The sequence below is a fragment of the Trachypithecus francoisi genome, unplaced genomic scaffold (genome assembly GCF_009764315.1).
Source record: "Trachypithecus francoisi isolate TF-2019V2 unplaced genomic scaffold, Tfra_2.0 Lachesis_group5, whole genome shotgun sequence".
Taxonomy (NCBI): Eukaryota; Metazoa; Chordata; class Mammalia; order Primates; family Cercopithecidae; genus Trachypithecus; species Trachypithecus francoisi.
This window is the reverse complement of record NW_022681470.1, coordinates 93,900,852-93,918,122: the sequence shown is the minus strand read 5'-3', so window position 1 is coordinate 93,918,122 and position 17,271 is coordinate 93,900,852. Positions and strand designations below refer to the sequence as shown.

Genomic DNA, 17,271 nt, shown 5'->3' with positions numbered 1-17,271 from the left:
AAAACCCCATCTCTACTAAATATACAAAAATTAGCCGGGCATGGTGGCAGACACCTGTAATCCCAGCTACTCAGGAAGCTGAGGCAGGAGAGTCACTTGAACCCGGGATATGGAGGTTTCAGTGAGCCGAGATTGCACCGCTGTACTCCAGCCTGGGCAATAGAGCAAGACTCCATTTCAAAACAAAACAAAAACAATATTGAAAATAAAAAAGCACATCACCACAGATCCTGCAGATGTGAAACAGGTTAAATGAGTTCACAATAAATAACTTGGTAGTAATAGCTCTGAATTTGTAGATGAAATGGACAAATTTCCAGAAAAATATGCTTACCAATATTGACACAGAAAAAATATAAACTTTAAATACTCCTGTACTAATACAGAACTTGAATAATTCATAAGTGAAAAATTTTCAACAAACACTCCAAGCAGGGCACGGTTCACTCCTACCATCCCAGCACTTTCAGAGGCCGATGTGGGAGGATGGCTCGAGCCCTGGAGTTCGTGACCAGCCTGAGCAACATAGAGAGAGAAAAGAAGAAGAAGAAAACAAAAAAAAAAAAAAAAAAGAAGAAGAAAAGCAACATAGAGAGACCTCCTCTCTACAAAAAAGGTTTAAAATCTTGTAGTCACAGCTACTCCGGAGGCTGAAGTGTGAGGATCGCTTGAGTTCAGGGGTTCAAGCTGCAGTGAGCTGTGATCTAGCCATTGCACTCCCTCCAGCCTGGCTGACAATGAGATAATGTCTCAAAAACAAAGAAAAACCCACTCTAGGTCTATATAACTTGGCCTGTAAATTCTAGCAAACATTTAAAGAAATGATGCCAACCTCATACAAATTCTTGTGGAAGAGGGAAAATACTTCCCAACTTGTTTTTGAGGCCACTGTTACTCTAATATCAAATGCTGATAAGAACATCAAAGAAAAGGAAAATTAGCCAATTCCATTCATACATATGGATGCAAAAATCCCAAACAAAATATCAGTAAATAGATCCAACTTTTTTTTCTTTTTTTTTGACAGAGTCTTGTTCTATCACCCAGGCTGCACTGCAGTAGCATAATCTTAGCTCAGTGCAACCTCCGCCTCCTGGGTTTAAGCAATTCTCCTGCCTCAGCCTCCCGAGTAGCTGGGACTACAGGCTCTGGCCACCATGTTCAGCCTTTTTAAAAAATATTTTATTTTATTTTTTTATTTTTAGTAGAGACAGGGTCTTGCCATGTTGGCCAGGCTGGTCTCGAACTCCTGGCCTTAAGTGATCTTCCTGCCTCAGCCTCCGAAAATGCTGGGATTACAGGTGTGAACCACTGTGCCTGGCCAAGATCCAACTTTTTTTTCTATGTTTTCTTCTTCTTCTTTTTTTTTTCAGATATATTCTCACTCTATCTCCCAGGCTGGAGTACAATGATGTGATCTTGGCTCACTGCAACCTCCGCCTCCCAGGTTCAAGCAATTCTGCCCCAGCCTCCCGAGGAGCTGGGACTACAGGTGCATGCCACCACTGCCAGCTAATTTCTGTATTTTTAGTGGAGACGGGGTTTCACCATGTTGCCCAGGCTGTTCTCAAATTCCTGACCTCAGGTGATCTGCCTGCCTCAGCCTCCCAAAGCTGGGATTACAGGCATGAGCCATTGCACCCGGCCTTTTTTTTTTTTTTTTCTTTTTCTAGCAACACGATCTCACTATGTTACCCAGGCTTGTTTTGACCTCCTGGGCTCAAGTGATTCACCTGCCTCAGCCTTCCAAAGTGCTGGGATTACAGGCATGAGCCACTGCAGCCGGCCCAGATCCAACATTTTATGTTTACTTATTTTTTGAGACAGAGTCTCGATCTGTTGCACAGTCTGGAGTGCAGTGGCCCTATCTTGGCTCACTGCAACCTTTGCCTCTCGGGTTCAAGTGCTTCTCCTGCCTCAGACTACAGAGTAGTTGGGATTACAGGCATGTGCCACCTCGTTCTGCTAATTTTGTGTTCTTAGTAGAGATGGGGTTTCACCATGTTTGCCAGGCTGGTCTCAAACTTCTGACCTTGTGATCTGCCCGCCTTGGCCTCCCAAAGTGCTGGGATTACAGGCGTGAGCCACCACGCCCAGCCAGATCCAATATTTTAAAAGGATAATCAACACAAATTAGTTCAGGTTTTTTTGTTTGTTTGTTTGAGACAGAGTCTTGCTCTGTCACCAGGCTGGAGTGCTGTGGCACGATCTCGGCTCACTGCAACCTCTGACTCCCTGGTTCAAGTGATTCTCCTGCCTCAGCCTCCCAAGTAGCTGGTATTACAGGCACGTGCCACCACGCCCAGATAATTTTTGTATTTTAGTAGAGATGGGGTTTCACTATGTTGGCCAGGCTAGTCTCGAACCCCTGACCTCGTGATCCGCCTGCCTTGGCCTCCCAAAGTGCTAGTATTACAAGCAGGAGTCACTGTGTCCGGCCAAGTTTAGGTCTATTTTAGGAAAGCAAGATAGTATTACATGAAAATCTAACGATGTAATTTATTCATTAGCACAACAATCAAGGATAAAATAATGTAATTATCTTGGTTTGGAGAAAGCTGTAAAAAACATTCAAATCTATTCATGATCAAAACTCTTAGCAAAACAGGACAGAAAACTTCCTTAAACTGTCAGACTATACAACTTTTCAGCCCACATCATACTTAGAAAAGTGAAATAGTAGCCCGGCACGTTGGCTCACACCTGTAATCCCAACATTTTGGGAGGCCGAGGTGGGCAGATCACTTGACCTCAGGAGACCAGCCTGGACAAGATGATGAAACCCCCTCTGTACAAAAAATACAAAAATTAGCCGGATGCGGTGGCCTATGCCTGTAATTGCAGCTACGTGGGAGGCTGAGGTGGGAGGATTGCTTCAGCCCAAGAGGTTGAAGCTGCAGTAAGCCGGGAGACTGCACCACTGCACTCCAGCCAGGGCAAGAGAGTGAGACCATCTCAAAATAAATAAATAAAAACTAAATATAATACATGAGAAAATACAAAGAACTCAGAATAGATAAGAGGATCTAACCTTTTTTTTAAAAAAAAATTCAAACCTACAAGAATGCTGAGAGAGTACTGCAAAAGAACGCCTATAACTTTCACCTAGATTCAATTAACATTTTGTCACTTTTTAAAATTTCGAGACAGGGTCTCCCTCTGTCTCTGGCTGGAGTGCAGTGGTCCAATCAGGGTTCACCACAGCCTCTAATTCCTGGGCTGAAGTGATCCTCCCACCCTAGTCTCTGGTTAGGACTACAGATGTGGGCTGCCCAGGTAATATTTTGAAAAATTATTTTATAGAGAGGCTGGGGGTAGGGGGAGTCTCATTACTTTGTCCAGTCTAGCCTCAAATTCTCGAATTTCTGGACTCAAGCGATCCTCCTGCCTCAGCCTCACCAAAACGTGGGAATACAGGTGTGAGCCTCGGTGCCCAACCAATATTTGCCTTATCTTTTTTTTTTTTTTTTGAGATGTAGTCTGGCTCTGTTGCCCAGGCGGGAGTGCAGTGGCGAGATCTCGGCTCACTGCAAGCTCCGCCTCCCAGGCTCATGCCATTCTCCTGCCTCAGCCTCCCCAGTGGCTGGGACTACCGGTGCCCGCCACCAAGCCCGGCTAATTGTTTGTATTTTTAGTAGAGATGGGGTTTCACCGTGTTAGCCAGGATGGTCTCGATCTCCTGACCTCGTGATCCGACCGCCTCAGCCTCCCAAAGTGCTGGGATTACAGGCGTGAACCACGGCCCCTAGCCCTTTTTTTTTTTTTTCATACGGAGATTTGCTCTTGTCGCCCAGGGGGGATTGCAGTGGCGCTATTTCGGCTCACTGTCTCCCAGGTTCAAAGGATTCCTTGACTCACCCTCCTGAGTAGCTGGGAGTACAAGCGCCCGCCACCACGCCAGGCTAAATTTTTTGTGTTTTTAGTAGACACCGGGGTTTGATCATGTTGGCCAGGCTGGTTTCAACCTCCTGACCTCTGCTGATCCTCCCGCCTCGGACTCCCAAACTGTTGGGATTACAGGCGTGAGCCACTGCGCCCGGCCCTTGCCTTCTTTCTAAATACACACAAGAATGTTAATCATAGCACCTAATAGCCCAAAATTGGAAACAATCCCAACAGCTATTATCAGCAGAATATATTCTTTCTTTAGAATAGTTTCGTGGTGATGTATTCATACAATAGACTATTCCGCAGCGATGAAAATGAATTATAGATATGTGCAAAAATATAAATTACATAAACCATATTGAACAAAAGACACCAACAGATACAGACTCTATTTACATAAGGTATTAGATACCAAAGATAGATAAATACATGTAAATGATAGAGATATGAGAGCTAAGCCAGTCCACATACTAGTCGTGATCCGCCTGACTTCTGAAGACATGAGAGGGCATGGGAGGCTTTAGGGGAGCTTCCGCTTTTCTGGCGAGGTTTTATTTTTGCCCGGGAAGCTATCAGCCAGCGGAGATCTGTGAGAAGGGATAAGACCTCAGGGGAAGTACGAGGAAGAGCCTTCCGCGGCCCGCGACCGGGCGGCCGCTTCAGCGGCCGAGGAAGCGCCCAGCCGGCTCCAACGTGGAGCAGGAGCAACGGCGTGGCCCGTGGACCCCGCCCCTCGCAGGCAACCACAGAGAAACCCGACTGGGCCACGTCTAGGAAGAGGCAGGAATCGGCGAATCGTTTCTCCAATGGAAAAGGATGTGTTTGCGGACCAATAGGTCGCCGAGAATGACACCCGCCCACGCGCCTGCCAAGCCAATCGGCTAGGAGCAGCGAGCGGCGGGGCTGGGTCGCTGCGGTCCTTTGGAGCCGCGCAGTATGGCGGGCGGGGCCCGGGAAGTGCTCACACTGCAGTTGGGACACTTTGCCGGTTTCGTGGGCGCGCACTGGTGGAACCAGCAGGTGAGGTCGGCCGGCAGCTGCCCCCCGAGGACCCCTTCGGGATCTACAGTCCCGACGTTCAGCCGGCCTGGCTCGTCCTCTCTGCTTCCCCAGGATGCTGCGCTGGGCCGAGCAACCGATGCCAAGGAGTCGCCGGGAGAGCTGTGCCCCGACGTCCTGTATCGTACGGGCCGGACGCTGCACGGCCAGGATACCTACACGCCGCGACTCATCCTCATGGATCTGAAGGGTGAGGTGGTGGCAGGGTCAGCCAGTGCCCTGTGTTTCCCTTCCGCGAGCCGAGTCCTTGCGCTGCCGTTATCTTCAAGACCCTCCCACGTTACTGAGCTCAAGGACTGGAGATGAGGAGCTGAGCACAACATGCCAGCACTCGAGGGGCCCACGATAGTTGCTCAAGAGCCATCTCGGGAATGGGCTGCTAGGCCTTGGAGACAGTGAGGACTTGAACCAGAGCACTACTGTGGGACTGCTAGATGTGGTTTTTGCCCCCGGTCCCACAGCTAATGACTAAGCTGGAAACGGAAAGATGGAAGCTAGATTCTCCTAGGCCAAGGTTTTCCCCCCAACTAGTGTATATCCCAGAAAGGTTGGAAGAGCCAAGTGCTGGAGAGATGGTGACAGCAGGTTGTCAGGTGATCAGAGGAAGGTTGGCTAGAGGGGGAGGGTGCCCCAGGCTTTGACCTAACTTTGTCTCTGTTATTTCTGTACAGGTAGTTTGAGCTCCCTAAAAGAGGAAGGTGGACTCTACAGGGACAAACAGTTGGATGCTGCAATAGCATGGTGTGTAATTGATGTGTGGATAAGGGTGGGGAACATACATGTACACACAACGCAGGAGAACTCATCAGAGTACGGTTTCTTTGATCAATCTCCAATCTCTTTCAGGCAGGGGAAGCTCACCACACACAAAGAGGAACTCTGCCTCAAGAACCCTTATCTCCAGGACTTTCTGAGTGCAGAGGTGAGGGCCTCTGCCCTGAACTTTTTTTTTTTTTTTTTTTTTGAGACGGAGTCTCGCTCTGTCACCCAGGCTGGAGTGCAGTGGCCGGATCTCGGCTCACTGCAAGCTCCGCCTCCCGGGTTCACGCCATTCTCCTGCCTCAGCCTCCTGAGCAGCTGGGACTACAGGCGCCCACCACCACGCCCGGCTAGTTTTTTGTATTTTTTAGTAGAGACGGGGTTTCACCGTGTTAGCCAGGATGGTCTCGATCTCCTGACCTCGTGATCCACCCGTCTCGGCCTCCCAAAGTGCTGGGATTACAGGCTTGAGCCACCGTGCCCGGCCTGCCCTGAACCTTTTAACCCAGTGCTACAACCCGAGGGCCTCCATAGGGGCAGGTAAAAGGGGATTTTAATCACTTTAAATGTCCTAGAATGATATTTTGGGAAAAAGCACGTCTTTTCCTAAGGACCACGACTCGGTGAACAGAAAGGAGGCTGTGCGGTGTGGCCAGCCAACTCAAGAAGGATGAACCAACCTTTGCCTCTAAACTGCCTGGAACTAAATGTAAATTTTTTTCACCCCTCCCAGGGAGTGCTGAGTAGTGATGGTGTTTGGAGGGTCAAATCCATTCCCAATGGCAAAGGTGAGACTTCTCCAGATACTGATGGATGCGGGTCTGGGTAGAGCAGAAATGTGGAGAAAGGTACATTTCCTCTGCTTGTCTTCAGGTTCCCCACCACTCACCACCGCTACAACTCCAAAACCACTTATCCCTACAGAGGCCAGCATCAGGGTCTGGTCAGACTTCCTCAGAGTCCATCTCCATCCTCGGAGCATCTGTATGATTCAGAAGTACAACCATGATGGGTATGGGGACCCCAGAGGCTGTGAGGCAAGAAACGTGGGTCCCCACCAATGCAGGATGAGGCTCTTGAGGCCATCTTCCCTGCCCTCCTCCAGGACAAGAGGTTGAGGAGCTGAGAGAAGAGATGTAAGTCTTGGATTGTGTTTACTTGTGGCAGGGAAGCAGGTCGACTGGAAGCTTTTGGCCAAGGGGAAAGTGTCCTAAAGGAACCCAAGTACCAGGAAGAGCTGGAGGACAGGCTGCACTTCTACGTGGAGGAATGTGACTACTTGCAGGTAGCGGCGTGGCAACGTGCACTCCAGGGTAGAAGCTCTTCTCATCCTACTCCCTAACTATTTTTCATCACTCACCTCCGCTCAGGGCTTCCAGATCCTGTGTGACCTGCACGATGGCTTCTCTGGGGTAGGCGCGAAGGCGGCAGAGCTGCTACAAGATGAATATTCAGGGCGGGGAATAATAACGTGGGGCCTGCTACCTGGTCCCTACCATCGTGGGGTGAGTGGAACTTGGAGGAGTAAGCAGTCACACAGTGGGGAGGGAGAAATGAGAATCCCAGGGGAAGAGTTGCTTAATGCAAACTACTCTTTTTCTTCACCAGGAGGCCCAGAGAAACATCTATCGTCTATTAAACACAGCTTTTGGTCTCATGCACCTGACTACTCACAGCTCTCTCGTCTGTCCCTTGTCGTTGGGTGGGAGCCTGGGCCTGCGACCTGAGCCACCTGTCAACTTCCCTTACCTGCATTATGATGTAAGTCTCGGTGCTCTTGTTCTGACTGCAGCAGGCTACGGGGCCTCCTCATACTCCCAGTCAGCCGCTGTCTGTTATTGGTTCTGTTCCTGAGGCCCGAGCTTGAACTCAGCTGTGATGTGGTCTCTCAGATCACACTATCCTATGCCCTATGCTGGTCCAACCAGAGGCCAGACATACCCCTGCTTTGTCCCCTGGATCTTTCTGGTGTTAATATTCTGCCTCCACACATTCTTTTCCAGGCCTGAGGCCAAGTGCACCTCTTGGTGTCTTCTTACAGGCCACTCTGCCCTTCCACTGCAGTGCCATCCTGGCTATAGCCCTGGACACAGTCACTGTTCCTTATCGCCTGTATTCTTCTCCAGTTTCCATGGTTCATCTGGCTGACATGCTGAGCTTCTGTGGGAAAAAGGTATGAAGCTTTGTGAGGGGTTGGGTCAGTGCTGAGAAAATGTCCTCTAACGTGTTCTCTTCCTTCTCTTTAGGTGGTGACAGCAGGAGCAACCATTCCTTTCCCCTTGGCTCCAGGCCAGTCCCTTCCTGATTCCCTGATGCAGTTTGGAGGAGCCACCCCATGGACCCCACTGTCTGCATGTGGGGAGCCTTCTGGAACACGTTGCTTTGCCCAGTCAGTGGTGCTGAGGGGTATAGACGGAGCATGCCACACGAGGTGAGAGCTGTTGGTCCTTAGGAACCCTTGTCAGATTTTGTTTCGTATCCTTTTCCCCCTAATTTCTCTGGGACAGTCTAATGATATTGTTCCCTCCCCACCCCTTAAAAAGGAAGCAAAAAAAAAAAAGGAGGGAGCTCTTTTTTTTTTTTGATCCAGCTGATGGCCTGAGAACATAAGAATTCTTAGTTTCTTATTCATGCTGCCACAGCCTAATGGTGGTTTTGGCTTTGTTCTGGCAGCCAGCTCACCCCAGGGACACCTCCACCCTCCTCCCTTCACGCATGTACCACTGGGGAAGAAGTCTTGGCTCAGTATTTACAACAGCAGCAGCCTAGAGTCATGAGGTCAGTGTAGCGGTTGCTCCTGCCCTTCTTGCCAACCTCAACCCTCCTGTGACTTCTTACGCGCTTAGCATCTGTTCTCTGCCCCCACAGTTCTTCCCATCTGCTGCTGACTCCCTGCAGGGTGGCTCCTCCTTACCCGCACCTCTTCTCAAGCTGCAGTCCACAGGGTATGGTTCTGGATGGTTCCCCCAAGGGAGCAGGTATGTAGGAGGTAAAGAAAACTGAGATTTCAAGTATGGGAGAGTTTTTACTATCTCCGTTCCTGGATTAAAAGTGCTGAAAAAGTCCACAGTTAAACATTGTTTTATTCACCCTATGGCTCCCAAGAAAAGCATTCTTCCTCTGGAGTACTGGTGTACTAAGGGGACAGTACACCAAATTTGTTGAGTTTACAATCAAGTCTACTAAGGTTGGACTTCCTCATCAGTTTGACAGAGTCCCAGGGCAGAATAATCATCCATCTACAGGTCTGTCTTTCCTCTCCCTCCACAGCTGTGGAGAGCATCCCAGTGTTTGGGGCACTGTGTTCCTCTTCGTCCCTGCACCAGACCCTGGAGGCCTTGGCCAGAGACCTCACCAAACTCGACTTGCGGCGCTGGGCCAGCTTCATGGATGCTGGAGTGGAGCATGATGACGTAGCAGAGCTCCTGCAGGAGCTACAAAGCCTGGCCCAGTGCTACCAGGGTGGTGACAGCCTCGTGGACTAAAGTTCCCAGTGTGGGAGAGAGGAGCTAGTTTGCAATAAAAACAGCTGGATGCAGGAGCCCAGTGTCTTCCTGCAGAGGAGCTCAATGTTGCAGGACTAGCTACACCAACATATGCACTTTTTACATTTAGAAACATTGTGATTAGACCACAGAACAATAAATATGTGCCATCAGACCAAAAAAAAGTAGAGAAAGGAGCTGAATTCCACTCTCACTCGATGCTATTTACAGAGGAGATCTGTAAGGTCTTCATAAGACCTTGAATGGTGCCTAGGATGGCAGAGCCCCTGGGTCCTACTCCATCCTCCAGCCTTTGTCCTCGTCCTGGGCTCCTCTCCCGGTCTGTAAACTGGGCGCAAGGACTGTACAAGCAGAGTACAACTACCCTCCTGCCTAATGACAGGGCACCTGTTGGGTTTGGTCCTGCGTAGATGATACCCAAGTATTCCCAGAGTCTCATTCATCCAGCTCCTCTTCAGACAGAAGGTCCCCACGGTCAGACAGCTGGTCTGCGTTGCTGGTACTGGTAGCATCATCCTCATCCTCAGAGCTGGCTTCACAGGCAGTGTGGAAGAGCTGCATGAGTTCTCGAAAACGGTGGGAGACCTAAGAAAGGAGCAGGGCTGTATTCACTGATCCTTAGTAACATGTTAACATTTATGAAGCACTATATATTGATTTGCAAAATCTTTTATGTATTCAACACAGCAAGGTTGGGAGAGCTATATCATTATAGCTAAGGAAACTCAAGAGGCTAAATGTTTTGTCCAAAGTCACACGCCTCCTAAAAACAGAATTAGAATGGCCAGCACGGTGGCTCACACCTGTAATCCCAGCACTTTGGGAGTCCGAGGCAGGTAGATCACTTGAGGTCAGGAGTTTGAGACCAGCCTGGCCAACATGGTGAAACCCTGTCTCTACTAAAAATACAAAAATTGGTCGGGTGGCGGGCGCCTGTAATCCCAGCCATTCGGGAGGCTGAGGCAGGAGAATTGCTTGGACCCGGGAGGCAGAGGTTGCAGTGGGCTGAGATCATGCCAGCACTCCAGCCTGGGTGACAGAGCAGGACTCCGGCTCAAAAAGTAAAAAAGAAAAAGCTAGAATGGAAACGGGGGCTTCCACCAAAAAATGCAGTGTCCTTTCTCTTCTAGAACCACTACCACCGTGATGACTCAAGCTTTTCCTTTTATCAGACCTTTACAAAAACCACTTACTGTCTTGGATGTGAAAGCTCCTTCTTTGGCCTTTCTATCTCTTCGTTGGCCACCTTGTCCTCTTTTTACTGGGTCTTCTCCACCCCCACTCCCGCTTACCTCAGCAGGGGTCTTATTTCCCAGCTGCTGGGAGATGATGCTGAAGGTCTGTGGCTGTGCCCCTTGCTCCTGGCACATGGTGAGGATCACACGGTCAGCTTCCCTGTAACCCAGGTATCATGATCAACCCTAGGGAGCCACATGGATGTGGTCTATGCTCTTTTCCAAACACACGTCATCCACCCTTACCTACCTTGTCCACAGGACAACCTTTTCCCCAGTGGAGCTGACCTTGCTGTTGTTGGCACACACTGTAGCTTCTGTGGCCTTTGGCTGCTGCTCCCCCTCTGGACCCTTGCCCTGTGTTCCACTGTCTTTAGACAAACCCCCTCTAGGGGCTTTGGGAGACGTCTCTGACGTGTCAATTCCTGATGGAGATTCATGGACAGGGAATGTCCTGTCTCTTGTCTTCACCCTACCTCTGCTTGAGGGCAGCCATCTCTCTTGAGTGTCTGGTTTCCCGGACACATGTCTTCTCCCTGCATCTCTGGTCTTTGAGGAAACAGGACTCAGGAAGGAAGCACGGGGTTCCACGGTACCAGGCAATTTCTCAGTTTCTGATGCATCCCAGACCAGCATCAAAGCCTCTGACTCACCCACTGCCTTTTGGCCCTCCCTCTCTTTCTGAAGTCTGGGGGATGCCTTGGGGCAGGAGAGAACCTCAGGCCCAACCTGGTTTCTCTTAACAGTGTACAGTACAGCTCCAGTTTTGGGGGGAAATTGAGGAGTCTCTGGTGAATGAGGTGGTGGGCCATCCAGGAGGAGCCGTTCTGTAAGAGTCACTTCTCGAGGGGACGGCAAAGTGCCCCCCACTGGCAATCCTGCTTAGGAAGAAAATAAGGATCTCAGGGTCTGTCAGGATCAAGATGCACCTAAGCACGAGAAATTACCATGGGTCACTGTGGCCAGGTACTGTGCAAAAATTCTAATACAAAAGAGGGCCGGGCATGGTGGCTCACACCTATAATGCCTGCACCTTGGGAAGCCAAAGTGGTGGGATCGCTTGAGGCCAGGAGTTTTGAGACTAGCCTGGGCAATATGGTGAGATCCCATCACTACAAAAATTATAAATAATAAAAGAGTTGGGTGGAGGTGGGGGGCATAATGTCACTTATGCAAAGATATAAAGTCCTACTGCCAAAGCTGAGAATGGCCCAGTCTTTACGATATAGATTATAGTAGATTTGGAGATGGGGGGAAGGGTTTTAGGAATAGAAACACAAGACAATGTTGAATCGCTGAAATTTGTAGCAGTCTTTTTTTTTTTTTTTGAGACGGATTTTTGCTCTTGTTGCCCAGGCTGGAGTACAGTGGCGTGATCTCAGCTCACTGCAACCACCACCTCCGGGGTTCAAGGGATTCTCCTGCCTCAGCCTCCTGAGTAGATGGGATTATAGGCTTCCACCACCAGGCCCAGCTAATTTTTTTTTTTTTTTGTATTTTTAGTAGAGACAGAGTTTCACCATGTTGGCCAGGCTGGTCTTGAACTCCTGTGGTAATCCACCCATCTCGGCCTCCCAAAGTGCTGGGATTACAGGCGTGAGCCACTGCCCCCAGCCACACACTCTTAATTCTGCAAGAGGAGTGAGGCCATAGGACAGAAAAAGCCTGAACAGGAGAAGGGCTTCCTATGGGTGCATCAGTGAAAGAGGTGGTATATCCATCCCTGAAAAGGCTATCTATCCAGGCTCATGGAGGTTCCTGTCTGGAGTACAGGAGAATGAGACAGGAACAGAAGGGCTGGGCTGGCAGATCACTCACCTGAAACAGGCGTCTCTCCCTTTCTGGTGGTCCTGACAGTCCTGATCTGGGTGGCCTCATGGGGCTCCTTGCTCTTGTAGGATTTGCTGCCACAGACCTGCAGAGATGGTCTTCTGGGTCAAAGGTGTCCTGACCGCCGATGTCTTCGGGGCACACCAAAGGAAGAAACCCTGCCTGATGCTCACCAAGTCAACCCACATGCATGTCTGCTCCAACAATTTTTTTTTTTTTTTTGAGACAGAGTCTTGCTCTGTTGCCCAGACTGGAGAGCAGTGGCGCCATCTCAGCTCACTGCAAGCTCCGCCTCCCGGGTTCATGCCATTCTCCTGCCTCAGCCTCCTGAGTAGCTGGGACTACAGGCACCCGCCACCACGCACAGCTAATTTTTTGTATTTTTAGTAGAGATGGGGTTTCACCGTGTTAGCCAGGATGGTCTCGATCTCCTGACCTCGTGATCTGCCTGTGTCGGCCTCCCAAAGTGCTGGGATTACAGGCATGAGCCACCGCACCCAGTCAACAATTTTGTTTTTTTTAAGAGACAGGGTTTCAATTGGGTGCAGTCGTACATGCCTGTAAACCCAGCTACTTGGGAGGCTGAGGTGTGAGGATCATTTGAGCCCAAGGGTTCAAGATCAGCCTGGGCAACATAGCGAGACCCTGTGTCAAAACAACAACAACAACAACAAAAACAGAGGCCAGGTGTGGTGGCTCACACCTGTAATCCCAGTACTTTGGAGACTGAAGGCGGGGATCACTTGAGGTCAGGGATTCCAGACTAGCCTAGCCACCATGGTGAAACCCCATCTCTACTAAAAATACAAAAATTAGTGTAATGTTGTGGCTGGGGCCTGTAGTCTCAGTTATTTGGGAAGCTGAGGCACAAGAATTACTTGAACCCAGGAGGCAGAGGTTACAGTGAGCTGAGATTGTGCCACTGCACTCCAGGCTGTACAAAAGTGAGACTCCATCTCAAAAATAAAAAAAGAGAGAGACAAGGTCTCACAGATAACAGATTATCTTGCTCAGGTTGGAGTGCAGTGGCTATTTACACAGGCATGACCATAGTGGTACACTATATCCTCAGACTCCTGGGCTCAAGTAATGATCTGGCGTGAGCCTCCTGAGTGCCCCTTTGCCCAGCTACTGCTCCAAATATTTTTGATTGACTGATTTTTTGAGATGGAGTTTCGCTTATGTTGCCCAGGCTGGAGTGCAATGGTGCGATCTCCACTCACCGCAACCTCCGCCTCCGAGGTTCAAGCGATTTTCCTGCTTCAGCCTCCTGCGTAGCTGGGATTACAGGCATGCGCCGCCACACCCAGCTAATTTTGTATTTTCAGTAGAAACGGGGTTTCTCCATGTTGTTCAGGCTGGTGTCCAACTCCCAACCTCAGGTAATCTGCCTGCCTCGGCCTCCCAAAGTGTTTAGATTATAGGTGTGAGCCACCATGTCCGGCCAGGGGAAGGGTACTAATACTACATATGACTCCTAGTGATTCCACTCTCCATTCCACCCTACTGATCTCCAGCTAGGGCACTACCCCAAGCACAGCAAGGACGTAAGGCCCCTCCCAGGTCCCAGAACCTCCTTCCTTGAGCATCCCTTCCAGGACATCCATGGCATTCCTAAGCCTGTGAAGATCAGACAGGCTCTGGTTTCAGGTAGCAATCCCTCCCTACCCCAGTGCTTTATGCTTTGGGTAGGCCTAAAAAGTCCTTGCCTTGTTCATCTCCTCCAGGAAGCCCATGACACTCCAGAGGCAAAAAGGTATGGAGTAGGTGGGGAAAGAGACAAGGGAAAGGTCTAAGGCCCAGAAGACAACAGGAAGAAAGCAGGACAGGAAAGAATACCTCGGTGATCTCCTGGGGAAGGCAGTCTGCACAGCCCTGGAGGACCTTGATAATCTTCTGGTGGTGTGAGGGGTTCTCTGCAAAGCAAATCTCCAGCTGCCGAAGGAACTTGCGGCTCTTCTCAAAAGCCTGCTGCTCCTCAAACTACCAGAGTGGAAAGTGGGCAAAAGAGGTGTCACAATACAGCTAGAGCAGGACTTGAGGGTTCTAAGGATAAGAACTAGTGGACCAGGACACGAGAAATGATTGGTTTAAAATTCTAGTTTACAATTATGAGATCTAATTTAAAACCCTAACCTCCATCCACCTTGGGCCACTGGTGGGTAGCCACCCAAAGCAATTAAGATGTGAGTAACAGCTTCAAGAGATGTATATATTTCATGTTGTTTGCTGTATTATGGATGTGAAATGAGACACCCAAACTCATGTACTACTTTAGAGCTTACATTACAAAGAATTTTCAGGCCTTGCAAGGTGGCTTATGCCTGTAATCCCACCACTTGGGAGGCCAAGGCAGGAGGATCGTTTAAAGCCAGGAGTTTGGGTGAGTGTGGTGGCTCATGCCTGTAATCAGAGCACTTTGAGAGGCCAAGGTGGGTGGATCATGAGGTCAGTAATTCGAGACCAGTCTGGCCAAGATGGTGAATCCCCATCTCTACTATAAAATACAGAAAAATTAGCTGGGCACGGTGGCAGGCACCTGTAATCCCAGCTACTCAGGAGGCTAGGGCAGGAGAATCACTTGAACCCGGGAGGTGCCGGTTGCAGTGAGCTGAGATTGCACCACTGCACTTTAGCCTGGGTGAGAATGGAAGACTCCATCTAAAAAAAAAAAAAAAAGCCAAGCGTTCAAGACCAGCCTGGGCAACATAGTGAGACTCCATCTCTACAAAAAACCCTAAAAATTAGGCAGATGTCATGGTGTGCACCTGCAGCCCTAGCTATTTGGGAGGCTGAGTCAGGAGGATCCCTGGGACCTGTATTGCCCAGGCTAGTCTCAAACTCCTGACTACAAGGGATTCTCCCACCTCAGCCTCCTGAAGTGCTGGGATTACAGGTGTGAGCCACTGTGCATGGCTGAGACATTGTCTCTCTTTTTTTTGGAGTGGGGGAGGGGACAAGGTCTTGAGCTTGTCACCTGGGCTGGAATGTTAATGGAGCAATCATGGCTCAGTGAAGCCTCAACCTCCCAGGTTCAAGCAGTCCTCCCACCTCAGCCTCCCAAGTAGCTGGGACCACAGGTGTCCACCCCCACACTCAGCTAATCTTTTTATTTTTTGTAGAGGTGAGGTTTTGCTATGTTGTCCAGGCTGGCCTCGAAACCCTCAGCTCAAGCCATCCATCGGCCTTGGCCTCCCAAAATGCTGGGATTACAGGTGTGAGCCAAAAGACCTGGCTGACATAATCTCTTTATTTTTATTTTGTTATTTTTTATTTTATTTATTTTTTTGGGATGGACTCTCATTCTGTCGCCCAGGCTGGGTGCAGTGGCACGATCTTGGCTCACTGCAACCTCCGCCTCTCCAGCTCAAGCGATTCTCCTGCCTGAGCCCCGCTAGTAGCTGGGATTACAGGCACACACAACCATGCCTGGCTAGTTTTTGTATTTTTAGTAGAGACAGGGTTTTGCCATGTTGGCCAGGCTGGTCTCGAACTCCTGACCTCAGCTTATCCTCCCACCTTGGCCTTCCAAAATGCTGGGATTACAGGCATCAACCACTGTGCCTGGCCTATTTTTTTATTTTTTATTTTGAGATGGAGCTGATCTCAGCTCACTGCAACCTCCACCTCCCGGGTTCAAGCAATTCTTTGGCCTCCCAAGTGGCTGGGATTACAGGCACCCACCACCACGCTGATGTAATTAATTATGTCTTTTTTTTTTTTTTTTTCTGAGATAGAGTCTCACTCTGTCACCCAGCCTGGAGTGCAGTGGCACAGTCTTGGCTCACTGCAACCTCCACTGGGTTCAAGTGATTCTTCTGCCTCAGCCTCCTGAGTAACTGGGATTACAGGCATGCTCCAACACACTCAGCTAAGTTTGTAATTTTAGTAGAGATGGGGTTTCACCATGTTGGCCAAACTGGTCTTGAACTCCTGACCTCAAGTGGTCCACCTGCCTCAGCCTCCCAAAGTCCTGGGATTACAGACGTGACCCACTGTGACTGGTCCTTACAGGTTTAAAACTCTTGATATTATGAAATAGAATTTCAGATTACCATAAGTCATTTGTTTTGCCCAAAAGGATGACTCAAAAATTTGAAAAAGCAAAATGCTTTGATTAGCCTTTACTATTACATAAAAATCCTGTTCAAGAGAGAAAGCCAAATTTTACCCTTCCATAAGTTTGCTATTAATGTTAACCCCAATTTTAATGAAATCCTATACGCAATTCTATTTACTTTTTTTTTTTTTCTTTTGCATTGGCAAGATTTATTAAAGTGAAAGCGAAAGTGAAAGTAAAGCTCCCACATGGTGGAAGGGGACCTGGAAGCGTTGCCATTTTTGGCTTGGGTGTCTTATGCTTATATCACCTTATGGCCCCTCCCCTTTTTCTCTTTATGTCATATAGAATTAGCTTATTTTCTGTGCGCTTGTAGGTTGGCAGGCGTGATTGGTTAAAAACATCAGGCTGCAGCTAGAGCTTAAACTCCCTGTATGATTGGTTGAAGGTTCAATCCCTTAGCTTGCAGCTATGACTTATTTTGGCTTAGGGAAAAGTTCCCTTAGGGAAGTCCCTATTGACACAGGAAGTGCAGCCAACTTAGCCACTTAGTCCCTCAGTCTCGCCTCTCAATAGGAAAGCCCAAGTGCTATTGGGAAGTTGGGCAACAATCATTCTAGCTACTTCCTGCTGACCTGGGTCATAGAAGGGGCTCTGCAGTTGAGGCTTCCTCGGGAGGGGAGTCTTTGGTGTCATGGTGCGAGAACAGGTTGGTGGGTCAGTCTGGGGGTTCTCGATAGTAGGTGCTAGTGGTGGTCATTTGGGGCTCCATTTATAGAATCATTTGCAGTTTCATGGATTCTATTCTGGAAGAGACAAATTTTACAAGGAGGTTAAAAATGCAGGGTGCAAAGATAAGCAACATCACAATAGCCACCAAGGGTCCCAAGAAGGGGAGAAGCCAGGGCATCCATTGATTGACAATATTCCAAGG

The 17,271-nt window shown here is 49.1% G+C and overlaps 2 protein-coding genes across 7 annotated transcripts in view; one reads left to right on the top strand and one right to left on the bottom strand.

Annotated features, from left to right (window-relative positions):
• The first annotated feature begins 4,150 nt into the window (after positions 1–4,150).
• LOC117074559 (protein misato homolog 1) lies at positions 4,151–9,878 on the top strand. Of its 6 annotated transcripts, none has more exons than XM_033196152.1 (14): positions 4,157–4,908; positions 5,002–5,137; positions 5,619–5,688; positions 5,794–5,869; positions 6,440–6,494; positions 6,580–6,718; positions 6,874–6,991; positions 7,077–7,211; positions 7,315–7,467; positions 7,748–7,879; positions 7,953–8,137; positions 8,380–8,484; positions 8,575–8,684; positions 8,952–9,115. In XM_033196152.1, exons 1-14 carry the CDS (start codon positions 4,825–4,827, stop codon positions 9,113–9,115), a joined length of 1,662 nt encoding a protein of 553 aa, XP_033052043.1. In that variant the 5' UTR covers positions 4,157–4,824. The 6 variants fall into 6 exon arrangements, with proteins under 6 accessions (XP_033052041.1, XP_033052039.1, XP_033052043.1 ...); XM_033196147.1 differs by having other exon boundaries at positions 4,177–4,908; positions 8,575–8,651; positions 8,977–9,878; XM_033196146.1 differs by having other exon boundaries at positions 4,181–4,908; positions 8,977–9,863.
• Positions 8,772–17,271, bottom strand: part of LOC117074122 (GON-4-like protein) — a 36,805-nt gene continuing 28,305 nt past the window's right edge. Inside the window, 6 exon segments of the mRNA XM_033195335.1 lie at positions 8,772–9,797; positions 10,505–10,607; positions 10,698–11,325; positions 12,266–12,378; positions 13,269–13,306; positions 14,117–14,260. Of these exon segments, the coding sequence (XP_033051226.1) occupies positions 9,648–9,797; positions 10,505–10,607; positions 10,698–11,325; positions 12,266–12,378; positions 13,269–13,306; positions 14,117–14,260 (1,176 nt within the window). The 3' untranslated portion in view covers positions 8,772–9,647.

Excerpts from the sequence above, each read along its gene's own strand:
- LOC117074559 (XM_033196146.1), top strand. The coding sequence starts at position 4,825 with ATGGCGGGCGGGGCCCGGGAAGTGCTCACACTGCAGTTGGGACACTTT. Across the intron at positions 5,138-5,618 it reads CATCCTCATGGATCTGAAGG|GTAGTTTGAGCTCCCTAAAA; the intron begins GTGAGGTGGTGG and ends ATTTCTGTACAG. Across the intron at positions 5,689-5,793 it reads TTGGATGCTGCAATAGCATG|GCAGGGGAAGCTCACCACAC; the intron begins GTGTGTAATTGA and ends AATCTCTTTCAG.